We start from the raw sequence: 25110 nt of genomic DNA, 5'->3' as shown, positions 1-25110 counted from the left end.
AATGGTTACAGAATCACTTCCTGTTTACTAGATGAATTTTACTTGGGATTTTATCAAGCTATATTTCAATTAAAATTGCACACAAACAATTTAAGTTTGGTTAAATTAAAAAAGTACCTTAAAATGAACTGTAAACATAAGAAAAAGATTTATCAAAGCATGTCTTGCATTCTACTAAACAAAAGTAGCATTATCTATACTTAGTGAAGTCAACTGATTGCTTCTGGTTAGGGATGTGAATGGTTAATTGGTGGGGTCCTGCTCCAGCCCAGGACCTGCCCACAGCAGGGAGTGCTCCAGCCTGGTCACAGTGGACAGGGGCTGCTCTAGCATAGCAAGGCTGGAATAGTATCTCCCCGCCCCCCCTTCTCCCTCTATTAAGCATTTAAAGGGTTAAACAATGTTTAACTAGTCACATTGTTAAACCCATTAAATGTTTAAACTAGTCAAATGATGGGATTTTACATCCTTATTTCTGATCACCGTGTCTTGCAAGCTTTTAGGACCAGTATCTCTCATCCTCAGATGTTTTCTCCATTTCCAATCCATGGAGAAAAAGAAACTTTCCTGCTTTTACAACCCTGTCTTGTTTTTCAACTCTGATTGAACTAGTGATTTAACCTTGCTAACTGAATAAACTGAAATGAAGAAAATATTTTCTCTGCCTCTACAGAAGGGGCTAATACTTTCAGTTCAATTATTTGACTTTGAAAGTTTGGTAGCAAACATGTCCTGCTTGGAATACTATTTAAATAATTATAGCCAAACAAACTGTTTCTTTCCAGAAAAGGTGTGTGTCTGTTTTCAAGACCAGCACAAAAGAACTGGAACTACATGGAGGAACACAAATCACATAAATAAGGCTGCTCCCTATCCATACACCATGCCACAAGATTACCTTTTTAAGTTTCTTCTTTGCTGCAGGGGTAGCTCCAACATTTCCTTCAGTTTTTGTGGTAGTGTCATCTGCTGCATCCTTTTTTTCTTCAGCAGCCACATCACCTAAATTAGCAACATCAGTGTCATCGCCTGCTGAGCTGCCACTTTCCAGCAATGCTGCTGCTTCTTCCTCATCTACTAGCAGCTCATCTTCAGATTCAAGGAGTAAATTAGGTTCATCTTGGTCTGTCTGTTCACTACCCTTTGCAGCTGATTTCTCAGCATCATCTTCCTGTTTCTCCTCTTTATCTTTATCTTCAGCACTGCCACTTTCAGTTTTCTGAGTTCCATCTGTCTTAGATTTTTTATCACTTGGAGAGTCTTTACTATCTGGAGAATATGTCCTCTTTCTGTGAGGAAAAATATTTACCTTCATTATGTTTTGGTTTAATTATTTGAATTTAGGGTTTTTAAATAAATTATATTTGAAGATGACATTACCTAGCTTTATCTTTTTTCAGTAGTTCAACTCCTTTGTTGGGAATCTAAGAAATAAAAAAGCTTTTGTAAGTTATGGTGGATACATATTAAGTATTAACATAATTATGGGTTTCATTCAGAGCATGAATTACACCTCGGTTGCTCAATTCCATTCATTGTGTCCAATGTTTTCACCTTTCTTCCAGACATTACAGAGAAAACTCAAAGTGGTTGCTTTTCTCTTGCACCAGATTAACACAGGGGTGGGGAACCTTTTTTGGGTTGGGGGCCACTGACCCCCAGAAAAATCAGTCCAGGGGCCACACACAAGTGAGAAAAAAAACACACACACGCCCCTTAATGACATGGCCCCGACTGAGAAGGAGAAAGACATTCCCCTTGCACACCACCCCACAGCCATTGGGGGGCCCAGCCTAGTAGATTTAGTATGCTCCAGCCCCGCAGTGGGGCCGTTAGGAGCTGGAGTGCCAGTGCAGGCTCCTCAGTGCTGGGAGGAAGGGGGTTGTGTCTTACGGGCCGAATCCACACAAGCTGGGGGGGCGGGAGGGGAGAGACCAAATCCAACCCCAAGAATTAATGTTCCCCACTCCTGTATTAACAGATGGCTTAAAATAGGGCTACCCAACACATGGGCCATGGGCCGCATGTAGCTCGCTTGTTTGTGGTTTGGGTTTACATGGGGCTCAACACATGGGATCCTTTGAACATGGCCTCCACTGGGAACACGTTCCACAACATCAGGCGTCTCTCAGGCAGGGGTGAGCATTGAAAGACACAAGTGGACAGGCTGGCTGGAACAAATGGGTACAGGGTGTCGGCATTTCTAACCTCCAGAGAGGTGGTGCAGGGGAGCACCAGGGCATTGTGGAAAGTACTTTGTATTCATGCAGGTCAGTGTGAAAGAAGTTATTTGCATATATATGCAACCACACTTAAGTTGCGGCTCTCAGCATGTGATGTGAAAGTTGAGGAGCCCTGGCTTAAAGGGTTAAGAATGTCTACATTATTTTCCTTTTGATAACAACCACCTTTCCACTCTTCACATCTTTGGTCTACAGGCAGTCCCCGACTTATGCGGATCCAGTCGGATCCGCACTTACGAACGGGGCTTTTCTCGCGCCGGAGCTCACGTGTCACTGGTCTGGTGTCCCTGGTCTGCTGGGGGGGTCCAGCGACTTTGCTGGACCCCCCCAGCAGACCAGGGGGACAGGAGCAAAGCCACAGAGCACGCCCGCTGCAGGCGTGCTCCAAGGCTTTGCTCGCCGTCTCCCTGCAGACCACGGAGACGGAGAGCAAAGCCGCTGAGCACACCCGCAGCGGGACAGCCTGGGCACGCTTGGGCTGTCCCGCTGCGGGCGTGCTCCGCGGCTTTGCTCCTGTCCCCCTGGTCTGCTGGGGCCGGGGAGGGGGGGTGCAACTAGTGCCCCCCCCACCCCCCCAGCAGACCAGGCTTTTCTTGCCTACCCCTGGGGTAGAGCAGCTAGGGGCTGCCGGGTTGGTCCCGCAGCACCGCTCCGGACCAACCAGGCAGCACCCCAGTTGCTCTGCCCCAGGCGTCCTGGAATCAGCTGCTGATCAGTTTCAGCAGCAGCTGACTTGGGGACGCCTGGGTTTCTTAAGTTGAATCTGTATGTAAGTCAGAACTGGCATCCAGATTCAGCCGCGGTTGAAACTGATCAGTTTCAGCAGCGGCTGACGCCAGTTCTAACTTACATACAGATTCAACTTAAGAACAAACCTACGGTCCCTATCTTGTACGTAACCCGGGGACTGACTGTATTTTCTTCCCCTTGTCTTAAATGGCATGTTTGTACTGGAAACTTCCCTACCCCCAAAACAAAACCCCAAAATGAACAAAAAACCCAAGGCACTGAGTTGCAGAACCTGTGTCAGCCAGCCTGAGCTTGTGTTATGGAGCTAAACATAGCAGGGATGATGTTCCCACTTAGGCTCAAACTCAGTGAGGGGAAGGGTCTCAAAGCCCAGGCAGGAACACCAACACTGCTACGTATAGCCCTCTAGCACAAGTCCTGCAAGCTTGAATCAGACTCATTGTTGGGGTTCGGTTTATCATCTTCATCCCCCACACCCTCCCACTGAGTGTAGGCATATAAATAGTTCATTTTTCAAAGCTGCCTTTTTGTGCAGTCAAGTCTCTTCTTTTAAATGTGAGTGGAAAACCCCCAAAATCAGAACAGTCATTTGAATGTTGCATTAACATTGGAAGTGTTATTATATTAGTTAACTATATGAATGTGGTGTTGTAATCCATTACACTGCAGGAAGTACACTGCAGTTCAGATGAACTTCTGATTATCATATGTTACACATTTGTTTTGAAGTTCTCTATTATGAACAGCTTGATCCTTGCCATCCAGAGCCCTCTGTATTAGCCCTTGCACATGTATCACTAGGAGCTGTTTATATTCCTCCACCCACCTACAAAATACAAACATGGAGTATAACAAAGAAAGAGCTGGCTCTTCATTATGCACCCTATCTGCAAAACAAAAAGATGCACAATATGCAATCACAGCAATTGAGCTGATTTTTACAGCTGAAACAAGGTGTTCAAGTCAAGGAATTCTATTTAATCCTATTATCTAGCCAGACCAGACTTTAAAGAACTATTAGTAATTCAAGATTTTCTTTCATCAATTACACTGAAACCTTAAATTACATTTACTGACAAGCACACTCTGCATACAAATGTGTTCCTGAATATGTATGCTTCTAAGATATTTAAACAAATATATATTAGTCATGTAAACGATCAGAGGTTTCAGTGCCTTCTGTACAAGTTTCGGAAAAAATAAGAAAAACCCAAAATTAACAAAATTGTTATTGAACACTTGACCCAATGGTCAGACTGACTTGATTATAAAGATGAAGTCTTATCACTATAATGATCTGTCCAGTAATATTGTCTATGACCTGTTAATTTTATATATGATTCATGTTTTGGTATTGGTGGGACAACTCAATTCAAATTTAAGTGAATTTGTTGCTAGGTGTTTTAAGGAATCATATACATTAGTTTCTAGTTACAGATAAACCATGAAAAGTTGACTTGAATCAAACCTATCTCCTCCCACTACTCACTGTAAAATTTTGCATTTCTGTTACTTTGTGTCAGCAACCCAATCTTTTATTCAAATTTTGCACTCTTTAGAGTTCCTTGGATCAGGTGTGCCCAGGACTTAAAGGAGGCTGTTACAATAGAGACTGAAAGATCTATTGAGTTGGTACTACAGAATTATAGCAAGGTGTCAGGAAAAAAGCTTGTTAACAGTATGCAAGTTAGTTGCTAAAAAATTTACTAGCGAGGGTGAGGAGAATGCATGTAATCCATAGCATTATCCTATACATTTTTGCTCATCGGTTACTTGGCTACACTAGTACATCCTTAGAACATACTGTAAGTTTCAACACAAGTTTTAGCAAAAAGCCACACATAAAATCTTCTCTATACTTAATATATGTAGAATGCAATATAATAAATCAAGACTGAAGGAGGAAGAACAGGTGGAAGTGCAGACAGATGGAAAGTCAGAAATTGGTGGATCATTTTGAGGAAAATAAATTTGAGAACATTCAGAACACAAGTCTAATATGAACAGGAGTAACAAGAGACCATATTCAACTAATCCAAAGTCATCTTCTACTGCTTTATTTTAATATAGCAATCACAAAATGTGGAACTCTTTGCCAAGAGATTTTGGTTATACTTTTGGATTTCACAAGAGAATTTAAATAAAGTTTGTGTTCATTCACAGTAGCATTGACCACTGTAGGTGTCTTGTCTTTCAAGGCACAGAGATCATTGGTCTAATCCAGTATAGCCACTCTCATACAGCAACAATCTACCAAAGAAATCACATTTCTTATTTTTGCCAGTGATGCAAGCACACCAGTTTCATGATGTGCGACCTCAGAACACTGAATGCTGACAGCTGTTACACTTAAAGGGTATGTCTAGACTACATGGCTCCACTGACGGAGTCATGTAGATTAGTTTACTAGACATAGGAAAATGAAGCGGTGATTAAAATAATCGCTGCTTCATTTACATCAAAATGGCCGCCGCGTTGTGCCGATCAGCTGTTTGGCAGCACAGCGGGGCAGTCTGGATACGCCGCAGTCAACAAGGGAAGCCTTTGTCGACCGCTTCGGCAAACCTAATTTCACGAGGTATACCGGAGCGGTCGACAAAGGCTTCCCTTCTCAACTGCAGTGTGTCCAGACTGCCCTGCTGTGCCACCAAACAGCTGATCGGCACAGTGCAGCGGCCATTTTTATGTAAATGAAGCGGTGATTATTTAAGTCATCGCTTCACTTTCCTATGTCTAGTAAACTCATCTACATGGCTCCGTCGATGGAGTCACGTAGTCTAGACATACCCAAAGGGAAAGGATTAACTGGAAACTGTTTACAAATGGCTACATTTTTATATAAACACTCTTGATAGCTGCCCTGTTATTACTGGGGCTACCTACCCAATAAAACACCTCAACATATATTGCATTTTTAAAACAGCACCTACCCTTAATACCAGCTTCTTGTATTTTTCAGACAAGTCCACCTTCACACATCTACCCTGGAACCAAAGTGCTTTGTTTGAACAATGCTCCACCATTGCCAAAGCATCTTCTCTGGTTTCCATCTCTATGAAAGCCTAAAAAGATTAGAATATATATAAAAACCAGAAGAAGTGCATATAACAATGCTATTACACAAAGTTATTTAAACTAGAACATGGCTAAAGCCTATATCTTTGATTTCACTCCTGGACTTCAAAATGAGTATCTCCAGTTTCTTAACACTACCAAGTTTTACGTTCTACTCGTAACACTAATAAGTTGCACTTATACTCAGTCTTTGAATTAAGCAGTATTTTCACTGCAAAAAGTTCTGAAATTACATAGCAGGAGCCCAGCTGATCTAAAACTGTCAACATAAAACAGTGTCATTGTATTCCTTGTTTTAAATCTAATTAAACTCTCAAGTCAATAACTGTATTCTGTGCTAAAGCTAAAGGTGTGAAATCCTACTTAGAATAGTTCAATTCAAAATTTCTGGAGAGATTGCAGAATGGAGTGTGAAACATTTGCTCACCCAGAAGAACTCTGATGCAGGGACCTCTTCTGTTTAACATAAATTTGCTGGGAAAAATCAGTGAGGCAGTTTTGACTCGTGTCATCAGTACACAACCAGTGTAACTTTTGCATCCAACACACAGTGGGTAGGAGCTATACATTTCTAGTACACTGGTTCTGGCTCAAACCAGATTCTGGCTAACCGGGGAAAGTAACTAGAAAATGAAGTAGGCTTGGTACCTGCTTCCCCATTAGTGAGCAGTAATTCAACTTTGCTCAAAACATTTGCAATGTTCCAAGAGACTTCTGAATCCCTGATTGCTTCTGGAATGGATCCCTAGAAGGGAACTAGAGGCCTATGAAGTTTTTTACTTCTCTTGGATGTGGCCCACCTGGCAGGCATCCATCATTCTTTCACCTCCTCTATGAATTAATATAATACTTGTTATACTGCTACACCATTGAGTCAATTTTATTTCCCCTCACTTAGCAGTATCAGCCAAAGGATCTTGATTCAAATTAGGGTATGTCTATGTTTCAGGAGGCATAAGGGAGTGTTCGACAAAGGCTTTCCTTGTCGACCGATGCGCGTCTTGACTTGCACGCTGTGCCAACGATCAGCTGAGCCGGCACAGCGCGGCACGTTTTTATTTTAATGAAGCTGGGGATATTTAAATCCCAGCTTCACTGACTATGTTGGGTAGTCTAATTTACATGCCTCTGGCCACAGAGGCATGTAGTCTAGACATACCCTTAGTGTTCCCACAGAACTTTCTAGTTCTCCATCCACTCCAGGTGCAATTCAAGATACTACTGGAAACAACACACTCAGTAAGGGGACTATAACATCCTTTGCAATTTGGATACTCATCTCTCCCACATAATCCATCAGCTCAGGCATTCAACATAACTGTCAAATTTAGAAGCCTGTGGGGCTCTTGAGACGGTGTTTCAAAAGAAGGCTCTCAAATCTGGAATTTGATTTGTTTTTTACTCCAGAGCCAGTGTGGCGACTGTAGTCTAAGGCTGATATGTTTAAAGAGTCACTTGCTTGTTGGAGTATATTTTTATGTTATTGCTGAGTTACTCCTTTGTTTGTGGGTGGCGTTACCTAAACATTTTCAAGTATTTGTTTTTGTACTTGTGCATTGAGTAAATTAAACTCAGCATTAATACATTAAGCTACATGCCTAAACAGGGACAAACAAAAAGGATATTTGTAATAAGCAGCTAACATTGTTGTATCTTTATTCATTTTAACTGTGCAAATTTAATGTGCTAAATATATTTTGACATCTAACTGCCTAAAAAAAAATCCAGAGCTATTTAGCTGGTAAAGACAACAAAATTTATCAGAACTCAAATACTTTGAAGCTCACAATTAGCTGTACATGACACCCCCCCCCAACACACACGTATACAATGTGTTTAACCTTGCGCACAATAAAGTGTTCTAATCTATTGTGCATGCTCAGTAAACAATTTTCAAACAGATGTGACTTCAAACTCCAGCAAGATAACTGGCCTACCTTTGGAAGGAGGTGGTAAAGTGAGGGGCTTTTTATTGGTGCTATGTAATTATTTTTGAAGATTTTTATGGGCAGTCTACACTTGGCTTTTGATACTATTTTTAATTGATGTAAAGATCCCAAGCTAATTAAGTATTGTGCCCAAAACTACATGGTTTCATACATCCAGAACGTTTATTAATTCTTCTCCTTTACTAGATACTTCACAGATATGGCTTAACAGTTTAAAGGGAGATACATGCTGGCATAATGTGAAACAGCCCCGATATTTTGCCATGTTCTTCAGTAGCTTCCATATTTATACTGAATAAGAAAAGGTGATAGAACGCAGGTATCAATCTTCAAGATCAAATGTAAATGTTTTATTCTGCTTTGCACATTTCTCCCTATTTAAAAAAACCCTGAACTTAGTTTTTTCAGATATTCAGATTGTGTCCACTTTGGAACTCACAATCCCCATTTAATAACATTCCCAATCTAAAAATCTTGAAAGAGCCTCTGGTTTCTTGCACACAGATTCAACCTTCCATTTAATTAAACACGAATCAACTGATTTATGAAAGCGTTTAGGGTGAATTACCTGGCTTTTCATTCTCATCAGTATGTAATTCTTTATTTTTCCATACGGCTCAGCTAGTTTGATTACAGCATTGTCGGAATATCCTGAATGAGGTAAATTACTGAGGTGAATCACACGACCAGGTTCTGGCTTTGGTGGCTCAGTTTTTTGGTCAGGCTTCCCTTCTGGTTTCTAAAATTAAGAATTTGTGAAATCTTAAAAATAAATACTACAAAAAAATCTGACAGTTACAGAACTTAAGTAAAAAACATTTATATTAAAGATTAAGTTCCTGATTTTATTACCTATATTACAAGTGAAGCAAGTAAAAATTAATGAAAAAACTAAAAACATTAAGATGATGTAACACTGAATATATTACACTGAATAAAAATAAGATTTTAAAATGAAAAATTGAATTTACCTTTATTCTTTTATACTTATGGGATAAGTGCACTCTTACGGGTTTGCCAAATACTAGAGCTGGTGTTGTCATATAATATTCCACTGCAGCCTGGGCATCTTCAGTGGTGGACATTTCAATAAATGCCTGAAATTGTACAAGATTAATTTATTTCTGCATTTATTTCAGTTTTACTCTTTTAGGATTGAATAATTTGTCTTGTGTGCCTCATATATAATAAGATGCACTTTTAAAACTTTTTATAGTGGCATTAACTGTTCATGCAGTTAACACACTATATGCAATTACTAACTAGGTGTACAACAAAAAGTAGTAGAGGCTCAACACAAATTATTGTCACTATAAACTTTCATCAAAGTTATGAATTTAAAACAAATTAAATGTAATGTTATCTTGAGATAATACAAGAACAATAAGAATGACCGTACTGGGTCAGACCAAAGGTCCATCTAGCCCAGTAGCCTGTCTGCTGACAGTGGCCAGCACCAGGTGCCCCAGAGGGGGTGGACCCAAGACAATGATCAAGCGATTTGTTTCCTGCCATCCTTCTCCAGCCTCTGACAAACAGAGGCCAGGGACACTATTTCTATCCCCTGGCTAATAGCCTTTTATGGACCTAACCTCCATGAAATTATCTAGCTTCCCTTTAAACTCGGTTATAGTCCTAGCCCTCACAGCCTCCTCTGGCAAGGAGTTCCACAGGTTGACTATGCACTGCGTGAAGAACTTTCTTTTATTAGTTTTAAACCTGCTACCCATTAACTTCATTTGGTGTCCTCTAGTTCTTCTATTATGGGAACTAATAAATAACTTTTCTTTATTCACCCTCTCCACACCACTCATGATTTTATATACCTCTATCATATCCCCCCTCAGTCTCCTCTTTTCTAAACTGAAAAGTCTCAGTTGCTTTAACCTCTCTTCATCTGGGACCCATTCCAAACCCCTAATCATTTTCGTTGCACTTTTCTGAACCCTTTCTAAGGCCAAAATATCTTTTTTGAGGTGACCACATCTGTACACAGTGTTCAAGATGTGGGCGTACCATAGTTTTATACAGGGGCAGTAAGATATTCTGTGTCTTATTTTCTATCCCTTTCTTAATAATTCTTAACATCCTATTTGCCTTTTTGACCGCCGCATTTAATATGCTGCATTTAATTTCTGTTTTCTGTCGGAGGGAGGGGAAGGCAGGGAAAAAACAAACAAAAGCCATTAGCACTCTTTCCTTTTCAGTGCTCCCATTATAGGACTTTAAGAAACCAATTAATTCCAGGGAACATGGTAAATTCCCAAAACTCATTTTAATTTTTTTTTGTTCTCAGACAAATCTAAATAACCAACAATTTGAAACAAAAAAGCAGCTAACTAAAAAAGTGCTCACTTTCACAGATGTTGTAAAAGTTGTCTGTTCACTGATCCTTTATATTATCTGCTTATCAATTATGCCAACATATTTAAATAAACTTACCTCATTAATTTTGTTTAGAATCAGATGATTTGTAATTATTCCAAATGGCTCAACAAGCTGCAGCAATTGGTACCTCAGGTTTTTCCCCCTCTGAAAATCCATAATGTGAACAACTCTGCTTGTTTCCTGATAAAAGCAGAAAGAACTAGTAAAGTTTGAGTAGCATGAAATTAAATTTCAGCTGAACGAGTCATTATTAAAGGATATCAGTCCTCAAATGTGACCTGCAACTATCTGTGAAAATAACCATTTTATGAATATCCTCTCTCCATCCATAGCTGAATACATTAGGGCAAGGTTTCTCAAACTTTGTGATAATGCGACCCCCTTCTAAGTTGCTCGCAACCCACAGTTTGAGAAACGTGGCATTAGGGCAAAGCAGAAAATTCCAAGGGTATATGAGTAAGTTAAATATGCCAAAAGAGTTTGAGGATTTCTCAAAAATCAAAAGGGGGGCATGATGATGAAAAATTTGGGAACCACTGCTCTAAACAATAGAGTAATTTCATTCCCAGAAACCAACAAACAGCAGCAGAACTAGGGGCAGGAGGGATTTTGCTATGCCCCTGAGATTCTCATGAATAGTAAGGATTCAGACAGGGGACCATGCTCATTTTTTTGTTTTTGCCTAGATCTACTGTGCTAAAAAGTGTGTGCATGTTTAAATAAGTGCCTTGCAAAGCCTGTATTCTTTGCTTTAACTATCACATGTTCCTTAACGGATTAAACTGTAAACTAGACACCACATCTGGGCTGGACTCTGGGACAACATGCAAAGCATTTGGAGATGCTTGGGAGGTGTCAATAATAGGTACTTCAAATCCTACAGTGTTTGGACAGTAGAGTTCCTTATCCCAAGGAAAGGAACCAGACAGTAATCAGTTTGTAACCAGACAGCAATCAGGGTTTAAGGGCAATTCAATTTTTTTTTTAAACTAGTGCATTTGTGTCAGCATTACACAATGCACAAACAGAAAGACCAAAAACCTCAAACAATGGAGAACATTCTAATGTATGTGCTGCTCCCTGCTACAACCCAACCTAAAGCTTACTGATGTACTTGTCTACAAACACTCAAATGCAATGCTTGAAGCTTCAAGGAACTTGGAAAAAGGTCTTTTGAATGTTTTGGTCAGGTGTGCCTGACTTCTTCCTTTTCTATTTCTCAGATGTCTCTCACCAAGGGTACGTCTAGACTACAGGCTTTTGTTGACAGAAGTTTTGTTGACAGATGCTGTTGACAAAGCTTCTGTCGACAAAGAGCATCTAGACTATAGCCAGTTCTGTTGACAAAGCAAGCCGCTTTGTCGACATGACAGTGTAGACGCAAAGGACCGTGTAGATGTAATAACGCCTTCTGTCAACAGAACTCTGTTGACAAAAGGTGTTATTCCTTGTAGAATGAGGTTTACAGCCATCGACAAAACTGCTGAGTTCTGTCGACGTTATGTTGACAGAACTCAGTGGCAGTGTAGACCCAGGGATAGTTTTGTCGACAAAAGTGGACTTTTGTCAACAAAACCCTGTAGTCTAGACACACCCCAAGGTACACAAGCACCAAAAGGGCCTGAAGAGCGATGGCCAACACACAAACTCTCTACTCTCTGTTAAAATTACAGAGCAGCCTAAGAAACCTCTTACAAAAGGAGTTATAAACCTGTTTTTTCAAGGTTTTATGGCTAGTTATGATCTGGCATAGTATGGCTCAGAGTAGGCTCTGTCTCTGAATACCAGTCTCGAGTATCTCAAAAGCAGTATGTGTCTCCAGATTTCAAAAATGCCATTTTGTACCAACAGTAACACGGTCTCTGACTACCTGGTACATGGACTGACTACCATTTTTACAACAGCCAAGAAATCACACTCATAATGACTGTCACTACCAACTTATACTGTATTCAAGTAAGGCAGATATTAAAGATTCTATAAAGGCAGACTGGTCCAGTGGGCAAACTAAACTGGGAATCAGAGAACTGGGTTTTATTCCAGGCTACAGATGGGTTGCGTGATCTGAGGTAGGTAAGTCACTTTTCCATGCCTCTATTGAGTATAGTGATAGAAATGTAGCCATGTTAGTCTGGGGTAGCTGAAGCAAAATGCAGGACAATGTAGCACTTTAAAGACTAACAAGATGGTTTATTAGATGATGAGCTTTCGTGGGCCAGACCCACTTCCCCAGATCAAATAGTGGAAGAAAATAGTCACAACCATATATACCAAAGGATACAATTAAAAAAAATGAACACATATGAAAAGGACACTCTATTGAGTGTGTGTGTGTGTGTGTGTCTCCAACTCAGCACAGTGGGACCATAACAGAAATAACAATAATTCCACTGTCTCCCAAAGACATCTAATTTCCTCCTGTAGAATAGCTTATCGGTATTAGTATAGCTTTGTAAACCTGATAGTTAAAATATTTAATACTAACCATTCTGTCTTTCTGCATATGTCGCGGTCCTGGCATGTTTCCATTTCCAGCCCCTTAATATTAAGGTACAGAAGCAACACTTATAGTTATTGGTGACATTTTAAAAGATCACTTGTAATTCCATGACATGAAAATTTTAATTCAAATTACTGTAACTTTATAAGAAATCAAGTACACACTTAATACTTTAGGGTAAACCTTAAGAAGCAAAAGCCATGGATTGTGACCCAAAATTGGGTTTGCCAGAATGTGTCAAAATCCCACGGTGCTGGCTAGGTTCAGCTACCTGCTCTGGATATTGCAACCTGATGCATGGGGCCCACTATTATTCAGAGCTGGCCCAGCTGTCTATCACAAGCAGAGGTAAGCCAGACCTATTTTGAGCAAGTGGCACAGCAAATATCAGGTCACAATGCCACCTGCACCAAACCTGACTGGCACAACCCTGCAAGCCACAATGCCCAGAGCAGGAAGATGAGCCCAGCGCACTCTGCAGGAGACACGTGAAGATAAAGCAGTTAGTTCCACATTCTCTAATAAATCCCATCCCAATGCACACCCCTCATACCTCCCTAGCAGCATGTGCACATCCCATCTTAAATACCCTATGTTTCACTTCCCTGCCCAGGTCCCTCAATGTATCACTCCCAAACAGCCTGGTGATCCCTTTTATCATCCCATCTGATCTTGCCCAGTGCACCCCACTTCCTTCCCCAAGCCTCTCCACTTGATCTCGAGCCCTCGCCCCCCCATCCTCTAACTTCTTCCTCCATGGCTTCCTGGGAGGCTGTCTCGGCTTGCGGTTTTCACATTTGGCTGGAGCATTTGGAATCTTAGCTTATACTGGGCCATATTGGGCATTTTCCGGATCACAAAAGGCCCATCAAGGTTTACAAATGGGTCCTGATCCCAAAGAGGTTGGGAACTACTGATTTCAGATATCTCAATACAGAAAACACTGCTGAAGTCACATAAGGTTTGCATTGAGTCCAATAGCCTAAGTCAGGCATGTCCAAAGTCTGGCCCGCGGGCCAATTGCGGCCCATGTTCCGGTTTAATATGGCCCCACAGGTAATTTGGCAATATCTATCTTTTATGGCCCCCAACGAATCCATATGTATTGAGATGAATACATTGTAAAATCTCCGTTAATGTCAGTTGGTCTAAATCAGTTATAAATATATTTGGACACAACATGTATACTTGGTGTTATGTTCCTGTTCATATTTTTTGAACTTAAAAGTTGACAGACAACCTTTATTACCAATAATATGTAATGTACTTTACAATGTTCCTGACATATATTTCAGCTTCTTGGATTTTTTTTTCATCTGGCCTTCAGATATGAAAGGCAGAGTGATTTAACACCTGTTTAGATTTGTCATCCATGTGACGAAATGAAAAGTATGCCTTTGCAATAAACTTTGCATAAAATAGTTAATCTGCATTTAATTTTAATGGTTCAAAGAATGTCAGGCAAAATGGTCGGCCCTCACGCATGTTCACTTCATCAAATCTGGCCCTCTTTGAAAAAAGTTTGGACACCCCTGGCCTAAGTGGAATTTAGCAGATCTGCTATGGTGAAAAGTCTCCCATATTTATTTATACCTAAGTGAGCTGAAACATTTTATTAACAGGCAAAAAAAGTTAATATTATGGTTGAGATTGTAGACGCAAGCCTAAGAACTATTATCCTACAGCAACACTGATTATATTATACTGCATATATTAACAGGCTTGTTTTAATTTATTCATTAAGTAGCTAGGCAAGGCCCCAAATTCAGGCTTCATTAAAAAGCATTTTACAAATATTCACAAATTGTTATGAAATTTCAGAGAATGAAAAGAAACTAGTGAAAGCATTAGTTCCCTTTAAAACATTTTTTGCAGTGTTTGCAAGACAGGTATGCACTAACATGCTAGACTTTAGAGAATGACACTTTGAAATCTAGACTGTTTCATCTACTTTACTTTTCCATTTAAAGTAATTAAATAGCAAATAAAATGATTTTATTTGTATTAATAATCCATGGATTAGTAACAAAAGAAAAGATCACTATTTTAAAGTTTCAAGTATCAGAGGGGTAGCCGTGTTAGTCTGAATCTGCAAAAGCGACGAGGAGTCCTGTGGCACCTATAGACTAACTGAAGTGTAGGAGCATAAGCTTTCGTGGGCAAAGACCCACTTTGTCAGATGCATGTAGTGTATTTTAAAGTTTGAGGTTTTTCATCTGACAGTAACAGCTTCAAACAGAAACCTAAAATAAAATGTGTGACTAAGTTAATGCTGTGAGATCCTTCAGTTTCCTGAGCTAAGTTCTGACTATTATGCTGCATAGAATTACATTTGTCATTTAGTAGAATCCAACATTTCAGATAATCATTTGGAGGCTTGAGAAGAGTGCATTGAAAAAAGATGTGTTTACTCATATTACCTCTCGGTCCAATTGGTGGTCCAAGATGAAAAGGAGGTGGGGGAGGCCCCAAAATTCCTGGTGCAGGATTTGTAGATTGCTGTAACATAGACCGATCACCCCTAGAAATGTAGATTCAAAACAAAGCACATTAATTTTTAAAGAGAAAAATCTTCTCCCAATCCCTAGAAGAGTTACGTCCATATCATCATTAGAGTTTATACCATCCCCTTGAGGGAATGGAAAATTACAATTAATTCTAGAAACCTGTCTCACTAAACTATTCTACAACTTCCAAATAGCCAGAGGACTAATCCTGCATTAAGAGGTAGGCCCAAAAGATGAAGGTGGCCAATTGCTAATGAGATCTAGCACATGGTAAGAAACTTCTGAGAAGATGGAAGTTAGTGGGCTTTCTAACCCTGCCTTGGAACGTCACCTGCAGGGCTCGACAATCTATTGAATATACTCGCCAAGGGTGAGTAGATTTCAGCCCGGCGCCCCGTTTACTGGCAGCGCGCGTATGCAGCTCTTACGCATGTGCAGTGCAGGACTGGCGAGCGGCTTTTGCCACGGTTCGTCAAGCCCTGGTCATCTGTATCATCCACCTCTTGTTAGTAGGAAAGAAAAAAGTCCTGTTTACATTTAGAATATTCTTTTTGCAACCGTAAGGGCTAGAAAATGTGTTTTAGAAAAAAAAATTCTAAATCTGTTGATGGTTTTTGGCCCTTCTGTGTATCTAGGAAAGCTTCCTCTACACAACTAGAGTGGATTGCAGAAACGTGTTTTTCTATATATAATTCTTCAAATAATAAAATTTTCCTGCAGGACAACAGTGACATCATCACATCACTCTGCGTCCCGCAGGTTCCACACTCCCATGGCCTCCCTGCATCAGACACTGTTTGGGATCCAGCAAAGCCGCCTGGCCTAAGCAGATTCCACCTCCCGAAAGGCCACAGCCACAGTTGAGCAGGCATGACCCTCTGGAGGCAGAACCTGCCCAGGCCAGGTTGTCAGGCCATTTTGCCGGTCCCTGAACAGTGTCTGGGACAGGGAACATTCCATCCAGAGCCTGGGTGCTGCTCCGGATCAGCCTGCTGCAGGGAATCGAGCTGCAACAGCACCATTGCCCCATTGCTCGCAGGGGAAGCCCCAGATAAAGGCTCCCAGGCGGCTCGACCTGGGAATGATAGGGGACTTCCCAACAGCCAGAAGGCCTGAGGCAGCACATGGGAAGCAGGCCCACCGGGGAAGCACTGCAGTGCCTGGTGGCTAAGGGGAGGCACTGGCTACAAGGCAGGCCTGCCCTGGCGGCCCCCTGCTCAGGGTAAGCAATCACTGAGCCATGCCCCCTTCTGGCGGCTACCTATGGTGAACAACCATGTGCATGGGGCGGCTGAGTTTTGGCTCGCTGCTCAGGGATGGGGGCCACAAAGCTATGCTCCCCACAAGCAGGGGCTCTCAGGCCCCCAACGCAGGGGGTTGCTGGATCTGGTGTGTGGCCCACTCATGCTGGGAACAGAAGTAGGCACAGCATCCCGTGTCCCCCCACGACTCCACCCTCCACTGTCCCCTGAGGGTTTGCACTAACACCAAGGCACCTCAGTGAAAACTGCTGCTGCAGTCCAGCAACTCCTATAGTATCACAGAGGGGTGGCCCAGCAGCGTTCGGAGTGGCTGTCAAGCCGGCCATGTAGGGCTAGAGGGAGGCACGGTGGTGCCCTGAGACCACCCCCACTGCATGGCTCCCAGGTCCTCTTTCCATGCTCCATGTCTGTCCTCAACCACTTTCCTGCTTCCTCTCAGACTCCCACCCCACCTTCTCAATTGGGCATCCCAAAGGAAACCCCACTCTGACCCTCTTTCCAGATTCTCTCTCTGCCTCCTTTCCATTTCCTCTGCCCACAGACATCCCCCTTTTCTGCTTCACAGCATCCCAGCAATGCCACCTTTGTTGCCCCATCTCTCCAGGCAGCTGCCCAAATCCTGCTGTCACAACACTCCCCTCCACAGAAATTCCTGCATACAGGCCTGGTGCCATTTCTCTGTTGGTTAGGTTGCCTGTTTGTGGGAGGGGGGCAGGGTGTGCGTAGGGCACAAAGAAAGGGGATAAGGATTTATGTGGGGAGGAATGGTACGGGGAATATTGGAATGGAGGCAGGGGGACAGGCAGTGGGGGAAGGGATGGAAGGAGAGAGATGAGCAGAGGGAAGGATTAGGGAAGATAGTCAGTATAGGAACGGAGGCAGGAGATGGGGTGTAAGAATGGAGGAGAGAGGAAGGGATAGGTGGAAAGAGGGGGTGGACTGCAGGTTATGGACTATTTTATTGATGGGTAGGGCGGGAGCAGGTACAGGCAGGGGGGACTGGCTGGAGATGGAAGAGCGCAAGTGGACATGAGCTGAGAGCATTCATACAGTGGAGCCCATCCAGGGGTGTGCTGGGCAGGAGCGGAGAAGGGTGCAAGTGACTTGGGGCCGTGGAGAGTGCAGCTGGGCTCAGTGAAAGATTAACAGGCTCTGTGTCTGCGAAAGCTGCCAGCAGGGGGAGTGGGAGCTGGCAAAAATAGCAAGCACAGCCCCCTAGTATTTAAATAAAAAGGTTTGTCCAGCTTCAACTCAATCATTTTTAGAGAGTGAAATTTCCAAGGCAGAGATTGATCACTTTTTCCCATGTTCCACAGCTTTGATCCTTTGCTGAAGTCCAAATCAGACACTGAAGTCCAAATCCAAAAATGTATTGACCATTCTTATGCCAAACAGCTTCTCCAAATCTGGCAACTTTATAGTTAACATTTAAGATTTAGTGTAATTTATTGTAATTTTTATTTACACGCTACTAGTTTATTTTCTTTCCATTTTATAGTCTTAAAATTACCGAAATGGACACTAACAGTCTAACTTCCTACTCACTAAAAAATTATGTAAAATCTGAAGTACTAAAAAGTTTCAAAATTAAAATGCTCATATTTATATGCTTTATTAACAGCCTCACTGCAAACACCACAAAACTCAAATTTAGAGGCAAAGTGCCATGGCTGCACTTGCAATCTGCATCACCTTTCCATATACTGAACTGCCAAGGGCTGACCCTGGTTCCACTGAAATCAATAGCTAAATTTTGCACCACTCTAATAGGATAAAGTTTTGTCCTCAGTGCCTCTAAACCACTTAGGCTCTCAAGAGTGAGATTTAAAACAAGACCTTAATCAATCTTTCTATCCCTATATTTGAAAATCCTAGCCTATGTATGAAAGTTAATAACTTTGTGAATGGATCAAAAGGCAATATAACTGTGCATTGTTAACACTACAGCAATTTTATGCCTTTACTATAAAAATAAAAATACAATTTTAGCCCAAGATTCTAAATGCTATGCTTAATTTAAGCATGATTAGTTCTGTTGAAGTCAGGATAAGGGCTTTAATTTTCAATATTCTGGTAATGGCATTTAGCCCTCTCCTACTGCTACCACCAGGATTCAGAATACAGTTCATTAGAAGTTACCTAAGGTTGCAACAGAAAAAAATTCAGATTTTATGAATACTCAATTTGATTTAAATGATTCTACTCCAGAAAATTTCTCTATTTCCTAGATATAATTATACAGGGAGAGCCAATTCAGTGCTGATTTTCAGTTGGTATAATGTGTAGTCCACATAAGGAAATGTTGACAAGCATCCAATTGGATAAAACTTATGAGTTCTTTTGTTCTGAAGCACTGAATTATTGTATGGTTTCCCATACTTTACAAAGTTTTAATTAAAATCATTTCATTATACACGTCCAACATAGAAATAACTTATATTTTGCATAAGTTATTTCTCTATGCAATATAGAATAAAATATTTCATGTTTTACTTACATTCCATGTCCTGAATCACTATCAGGATTCCACTCTGGATATCTTTAAATAAATAAAAAAAAGGTCCTTTACAAATAAGTTAAACTTGGGATTGTAAAGGACAGGACCTACAAAACTATTTCAAACTCACTTTTTTTTTTAGGGGAAACAGGAAAATGAACACATTGTACAGGAATAGCTTGGACAGAAGGACTGACAGCCACAAAACCAATGCAATTTATAATAGCAGCCATAAGCACTTTAACATTTATTAGGAAAAAAAGAAAAGGGCATTTTCTGAGTAGGAAATGTATTTTTCTTAAATATTAAATATCTAGCGATGATCTATGGTATTACAAAAGGAGAGATTTGTGTCTACATTACATAAGAAGCAGTTCCTAGAAGTGTGTACTATAAGCATAAATAGGCAGTACTGCAAGAAGTTACTAACATTGAACACCTGAAACTTGGCATTGTCTAAAATATATATAAATCAGAAGGGTTTAGTAAAGTCTAAATTGCCTTTCTCCAGCAAATTGAATTACTTTTAGGTCTGAATAGGCTTAAGGGATAATGGCTAAAACAATGTAACATATTGGTCTTTTTGGTACACAGAAGGCAAATTCTTTAAACCTTCTCTGTCAATTATATTTAACTGCTGACTAAATCTACATGCCCTCATGCCATAAGAATGCTTAAGGTATTTCAAACTCATACATTTCAAGAAGCAGCTGACAACGTCGACTGTGGGTTGCTCCATTGATATGGTGGTTCCACTCCTGCAGCAAAGTAAACAGTTATAGTTAACATATGGTCTTTTTTTTTTTTTAAACAAACCATTCCCTCTGCATAGTTATATACCTACTCTTCTATGCAGAGACATTTAACAAATATTTGTGTGTAGATACTGAAATCTGTTTATAGTTTTAAAGATACAATTAATTTTGACCTACCTTAAAATTGTTTTAACCTGACAAAGTGTCCGATGGAAAATGTCCTCTTGAATGTAAGGGCTTGATTCTAGCTTCAGATATGCAAAGCTTATCATGAGAAAGTTATTGGAGTATACCTATATATCAGCCTTTTTAAGCCTGGGAGCCCACGGGTTTCTCTCATAGCCTTGAAGGTTTTTTTCCTAATGCCTTTGCTTTACACCTGAGACTTTCAAAGTAGGGAATGCTAAAATGTGTTTATTTAAATAAACACGTAACCATTGAAATTTTCAGCAGCTAAGCATTTACACTTTTGAGTGAGGCAGCTCCCCAGGAGCTCCTGAGGAGCTGCCTCCCTTCCTCCCCACCCACCCACCCACCCTCTGTTGCCTCTGATACAGGGGTAGCAGCACAGGGAGGGGAGAGGCTAGTGGGGGAGTGGGGAGCTGCATGTAACCATGAATGTTAACCAATGAGCCTGGGCTCACTGGTTATTGGTGTACACATTTACACTTTCTTATAACGTACTTACAAATACTTAATTTAATTGTGGTAGCTCAAAAACAAAAAGATGAAAAGTTGTAGGAATTGAGAAAAACAGCAACAAAAACTGTTAAAAGGTTAGAGGGAATTTCGTCAGTAAAGATTAAAAGAACTGAACGTGCATATCTAGGCCAGATAACTATGTTAGGGAAAGATAGAAGTGTACAGAAACCAAAGAGAAAAGAGTCAGTTTAGGGATGATACAAGAGATAAAACTAATAGGAGTGGAATTCAGTAAAATATTATTTAGGTTAAACATCAGAAAGTTTCATGAAAAGACCCCTTAAGAATGTGGAAAAGACTCCGAAGCCAAAGGCAGAATCTTCACTTGCTTGCGTCATTAACACAGAATTTAAATGATCAAGAAAAATACCACATTTTCCAAAGCTTTAGCACATCTACCAGACAACTACTAGCCAGAGGCGGATACAAAAGAGGAGTATTGGGGAAGGGCAGAAGGGTCTCCCATCTATCGGGTGCAGAGGCAACCACCTGATAAATCCAGTTCTTCAGTCTGTAGGAAGAGGGAGGTTGCTGGGATTTCTATGAAGAAGAAACTCCTAGATCCTGTCTTAAGGTTCAAATTTTCTATCATCAGCCTCTGGCTAGGAAATATCTGATAAATTTGGACTACTTTTGACTATGAGTACTGAAAGAAAGGAGTTCTCCCTCCTTCCCCACAGTTTTCCAGTCATTAAGGGGAACTCTGCTACTCTAGGTTTCTCTCAATGACCACTTTTGGTTTTTCTTCCTTCACAAAAATGTCCAGAGTCTGCTCTCGCTGTTGCTTTCAAAACAACTGGGGGGGAGGGGGGGAGGCAGAGAGAGAGAGAGAGAGAGAAAGAAACCGGCATGATTTCTGAATCCCAGAGCATGGGATTCCAAGCAAGCAGCAGTGAAACTGACCAGAGCCTTATTAATTCCACTCGCTGCTACCAAAGAAAACCATGATTAGCAGCAGAAATACTGGAGCACTTACTTTTAAGTACAATTATATTTTCCTGATACTATATAAATGAGATGGTTCTCTTTGCAACCACAAGAAGTAAATTTGTTTTAAAAATATAAAGACTTAAATTCTGCAAAAATTGATGGGGGTCTCTGTTCTCCAGAAAAATCTTATTCAGTATGAGCAACTTTTCCATTTTAATGAGGTTATAACCATTCTCCAGGGTAAAGTAATCAAGAACCTGAGGGGCTCTTGCACATTGCAAAAGCAGGGAACATGTGGCCAGCAGGGCTCTTGCTACATTTCAACAGTATAGGCGCCCTGATCAACTATTTGATTAGTTGATTAATCTAAATTTAACATCCTTGGCTCGAGCTATCATAAGCTAATTCAGTTCAAACTGAATGGAAGGATAAACAAAAATAAATCTGAGACTAGGGTTTTTACATCAAAAGGGCTAACTTTAAAAAATTAAAGAAATTAGTTAGGGAAGTGGATTGGACTAGAGAATTTATGGATCTAAAGGCAGAGGAGGCCTGGGATTATTTTACGTTAAAGTTGCAGAAGCAATCAGAAGCCTGTATCTCAAGAAAGGGGGAAAAAATTATAGGCAGGTGTTTTAGACCAAGCATCTCAGAGAGGTGATTAAGAAAAAGCAGAAAGCATATAAGGAGTAGAAGATGAGAGGGACCAGCAAAGAAAGCTACCTTATTGAGGTTAGGGCATGTAGGGACAAAGTGAGAGGCTAAAAGTCATGTAGAATTGGACCTTGCAAAGGGAATTAAAACCAATAGTAAGAGGTTTTATAGCCATATAAATAGGAAAAACACAAAAAATGAAGAAGTGGGACCATTAATCACTGAGGATGGAGTGCAGGTTGGCCCAATATCTAGGCATGGCCCAATATCTAAACAAATACTTTGCTTCAGTCTTTAATGAGGCTAATGAAGAGCTTAGGGATAATGGCAACAGAACAAATGAGAATAAGGATATGAAGGTAGATATTACCGTATCCGAGGTAAAAGCCAAACTCGAACAGCTTAATGGGAGTAAATCGGGTGGCCCAGATAATCTTCATCCAAGAATATTAAAGGAACTGGCATATGAAATTGCAAGTCCATTAGCAAAAATGTGTAATGAATCTCTAAACTCAGGGGTTGTACCATTTGCCTTGAGAATAGCTAATATAGTTCCTATTTTTAAGAAAGGGGAAAAAAGTGACCCGAATAATTACAGGCCTGTTAGTTTGACATTTGTAGTATGCAAGGTCTTGGAAAAAATTTTGAAGTAGAAAGTAGTTAGGGACATTGAGGTTAATGGCAATTGGGACAAATTACAACATGATTTTACAAAAGGCAGATCTCGTGCCAAACCAACCTGATCTCCTTCTTTGAGAACGTAACACATTTTTTAGATAAAGGAAATGCAGTGGATCTAATCTACCGTGACTTCAGTAAGGCATTTGATACAGTACCACACGGGGAATTATTGGTTAAATTGGAAAAGATAGGGATTAATATGAAAGTTGAGGGGTGGATAAGCAACTGGTTAAAGGGGAGACTACAGCGGGTCATACTGAAAGGTGAACTGTCAGGTTGGAGGGAGGTTACTAGCGGAGTTCCTCGTGGATCAGTTTTGGGAACAATCTTATTTAATCTTTTTATTACTGACCTCGGCACCAAAAGTGGGAATGTGCTAATAAAGTTTGCGGATGACACAAAGTTGGGAGGTATTGCCAATTCAGTAAAGGATCAGGATATCCTACAGGAAGATCCGGATGATCTTGTAAATTGGAGTAATATCAATAGGATGAAATGTAATAGTGAGAAGTGTAAGGTTATGCATTTAGGGATTAATAAGAATTTTAGTTACAAGCTGGGGACACATCAGTTGGAAGTGATGGTAAAGGAGAAGGACCTAGGAGTCCTGGTTGATCACAGGGTGACTGAGCCGCAATTGTGATATGGCCGTGAAAAAGGCTAATATGGTCTTGGGACGCATTAGGAGAGGTATTTACAGCAGAGATAGGGAGGTGTTAGTGCCATTATACAAGGCATTGATGAGACCTCATTTAGAATACTGTGTGCAGTTCTGGTCTCCCATGTTACAGAAGGATGAATTCAAACAAACAAGTACAAAGAAGGGCCACTAGGATGATTCGAGGAATGGAAAACCTGTCTTATGAAAGGAGACTCAAGGAGCTTGGCTTGTTTACCTTAACCAAAAGAAGGCTGAGGGGAGACATGATTGCTCTCTTTAAATATATTAGAGGGATAAATACCAGGAAGGGAGAAGAATTATTTAAACTCAATAACAATGTGGACACAAGAACAAACAGATATAAACTGGCTGCCAGGAAGTTTACACGCAAAATTAGATGAAGCTCTGGAACAGCCTTCCAAGGGAAGTAGTGGGGGCAAAGGACCTATCTGGCTTCAAGATTAAGTTAGATGGGTTTATGAAGGGGATGCTTTGATGGGATAACATGATCTTGGTAATTAATTGACCTTTCACTATCCGTGGTGAATAGACCAATGGTGGGATGATAGGAGTTACTATAGAGAACTTTTTCCTGAGTGTCTGGCTGGTGAGTCTTGCCCACATGCTCAGGGTTCAGCTGATCGCCACATTTGGGGTCAGGAAGGAATTTTCCTCCAGGGTAGATCGGCAGAGGCCCTGGAGGTTTTTCACCTTCCTCTGTAGCATGGGGCACGGATCACTTGCTGGAGGATTCTCTGTATCTTGGGGTCTTTAAACCATTGTTTGAGGACTTCAATATCTGAGATATAGGTGAGGGGATTATTCTGGGAGTGGATGGGTGAGATTCTGTGGCCTGCATTGTACAGGGAGTCAGACTAGATGATCATGGTGGTCCCTTCTGACCTTAGTCTATGAGTCTATAACAGCTGACTTTATTTATATAAACAGAAAAGGGTGAACATAAGAATGGCCATACTGCCAGAGGTCCATCCAGCCCAGGATCCTGTCTGCCAACAGTGGCCAATGCCAGGTTCCCCAGAGGGAGTGAACCCAACAGGCAATGATCAAGCAATCGCTCTCTTGCCATCCATCTCCACCATCTGACAAACAGAGGCTAGGGACACCATTCCTTACCCATACTGGCTATTAGCCATTAATGGACAACCTCCATGAATTTATCTAGTTCTCTTTTAAACCCTGTTATAATCCTAGCCCTCACAACCTCCTCAGGCAAGGAGTTCCACAGATTGACTATGCGCTGTGTGAAGAACTTCCTTTTATTTGTTTAAACCTGCCGTCCCTTAATTTCATTTGGTGGCCCCTACTTCTTATATTATGGGAAGAAGTAGATAACTTTTCCTTATTCACTTTCTCCAAACCACCGATGATTTTATAGGCCTCTATCATATCCCCCCTTAGTCTCCTCTTTTCCAACCTGAAAAGTCCTAGGCTGCGTCTACATTGGCGTGATCTTGCGCCAAAGCGGCTGCTTTTGCGCAAAAACATGCTGCCTGTCTACACTGGCAGGGAGTTCTTGTGCAAGAACACTGACATTC

The 25110-nt window shown here is 40.9% G+C and overlaps 1 protein-coding gene across 4 annotated transcripts in view; it reads right to left on the bottom strand.

Moving 5' to 3' along the window:
- MATR3 (matrin 3) overlaps window positions 1-25110 on the bottom strand; it is a 45773-nt gene that overhangs the window by 5774 nt on the left and 14889 nt on the right. For all 4 annotated transcript variants that reach the window (XM_075900122.2, XM_075900124.2, XM_075900123.2 and 1 more), the window contains 10 exons: window positions 19868-19929; window positions 19172-19213; window positions 15326-15426; window positions 12891-12943; window positions 10460-10585; window positions 8989-9114; window positions 8586-8756; window positions 5924-6055; window positions 1381-1424; window positions 899-1289 (listed from right to left, as the gene is read on the bottom strand). In XM_075900122.2, the coding sequence (XP_075756237.1) occupies window positions 899-1289; window positions 1381-1424; window positions 5924-6055; window positions 8586-8756; window positions 8989-9114; window positions 10460-10585; window positions 12891-12943; window positions 15326-15426; window positions 19172-19213; window positions 19868-19929 (1248 nt within the window). The remainder of the gene's footprint in view (window positions 1-898; window positions 1290-1380; window positions 1425-5923; window positions 6056-8585; window positions 8757-8988; window positions 9115-10459; window positions 10586-12890; window positions 12944-15325; window positions 15427-19171; window positions 19214-19867; window positions 19930-25110) is intronic.

The sequence above is a fragment of the Pelodiscus sinensis genome, chromosome 16 (genome assembly GCF_052426305.1).
Source record: "Pelodiscus sinensis isolate ZL-2025 chromosome 16, ASM5242630v1, whole genome shotgun sequence".
NCBI lineage: Eukaryota > Metazoa > Chordata > Testudines > Trionychidae > Pelodiscus > Pelodiscus sinensis.
Note: the sequence above shows the minus strand (reverse complement) of the source record. Positions and strands in the feature narration are given on the sequence as shown.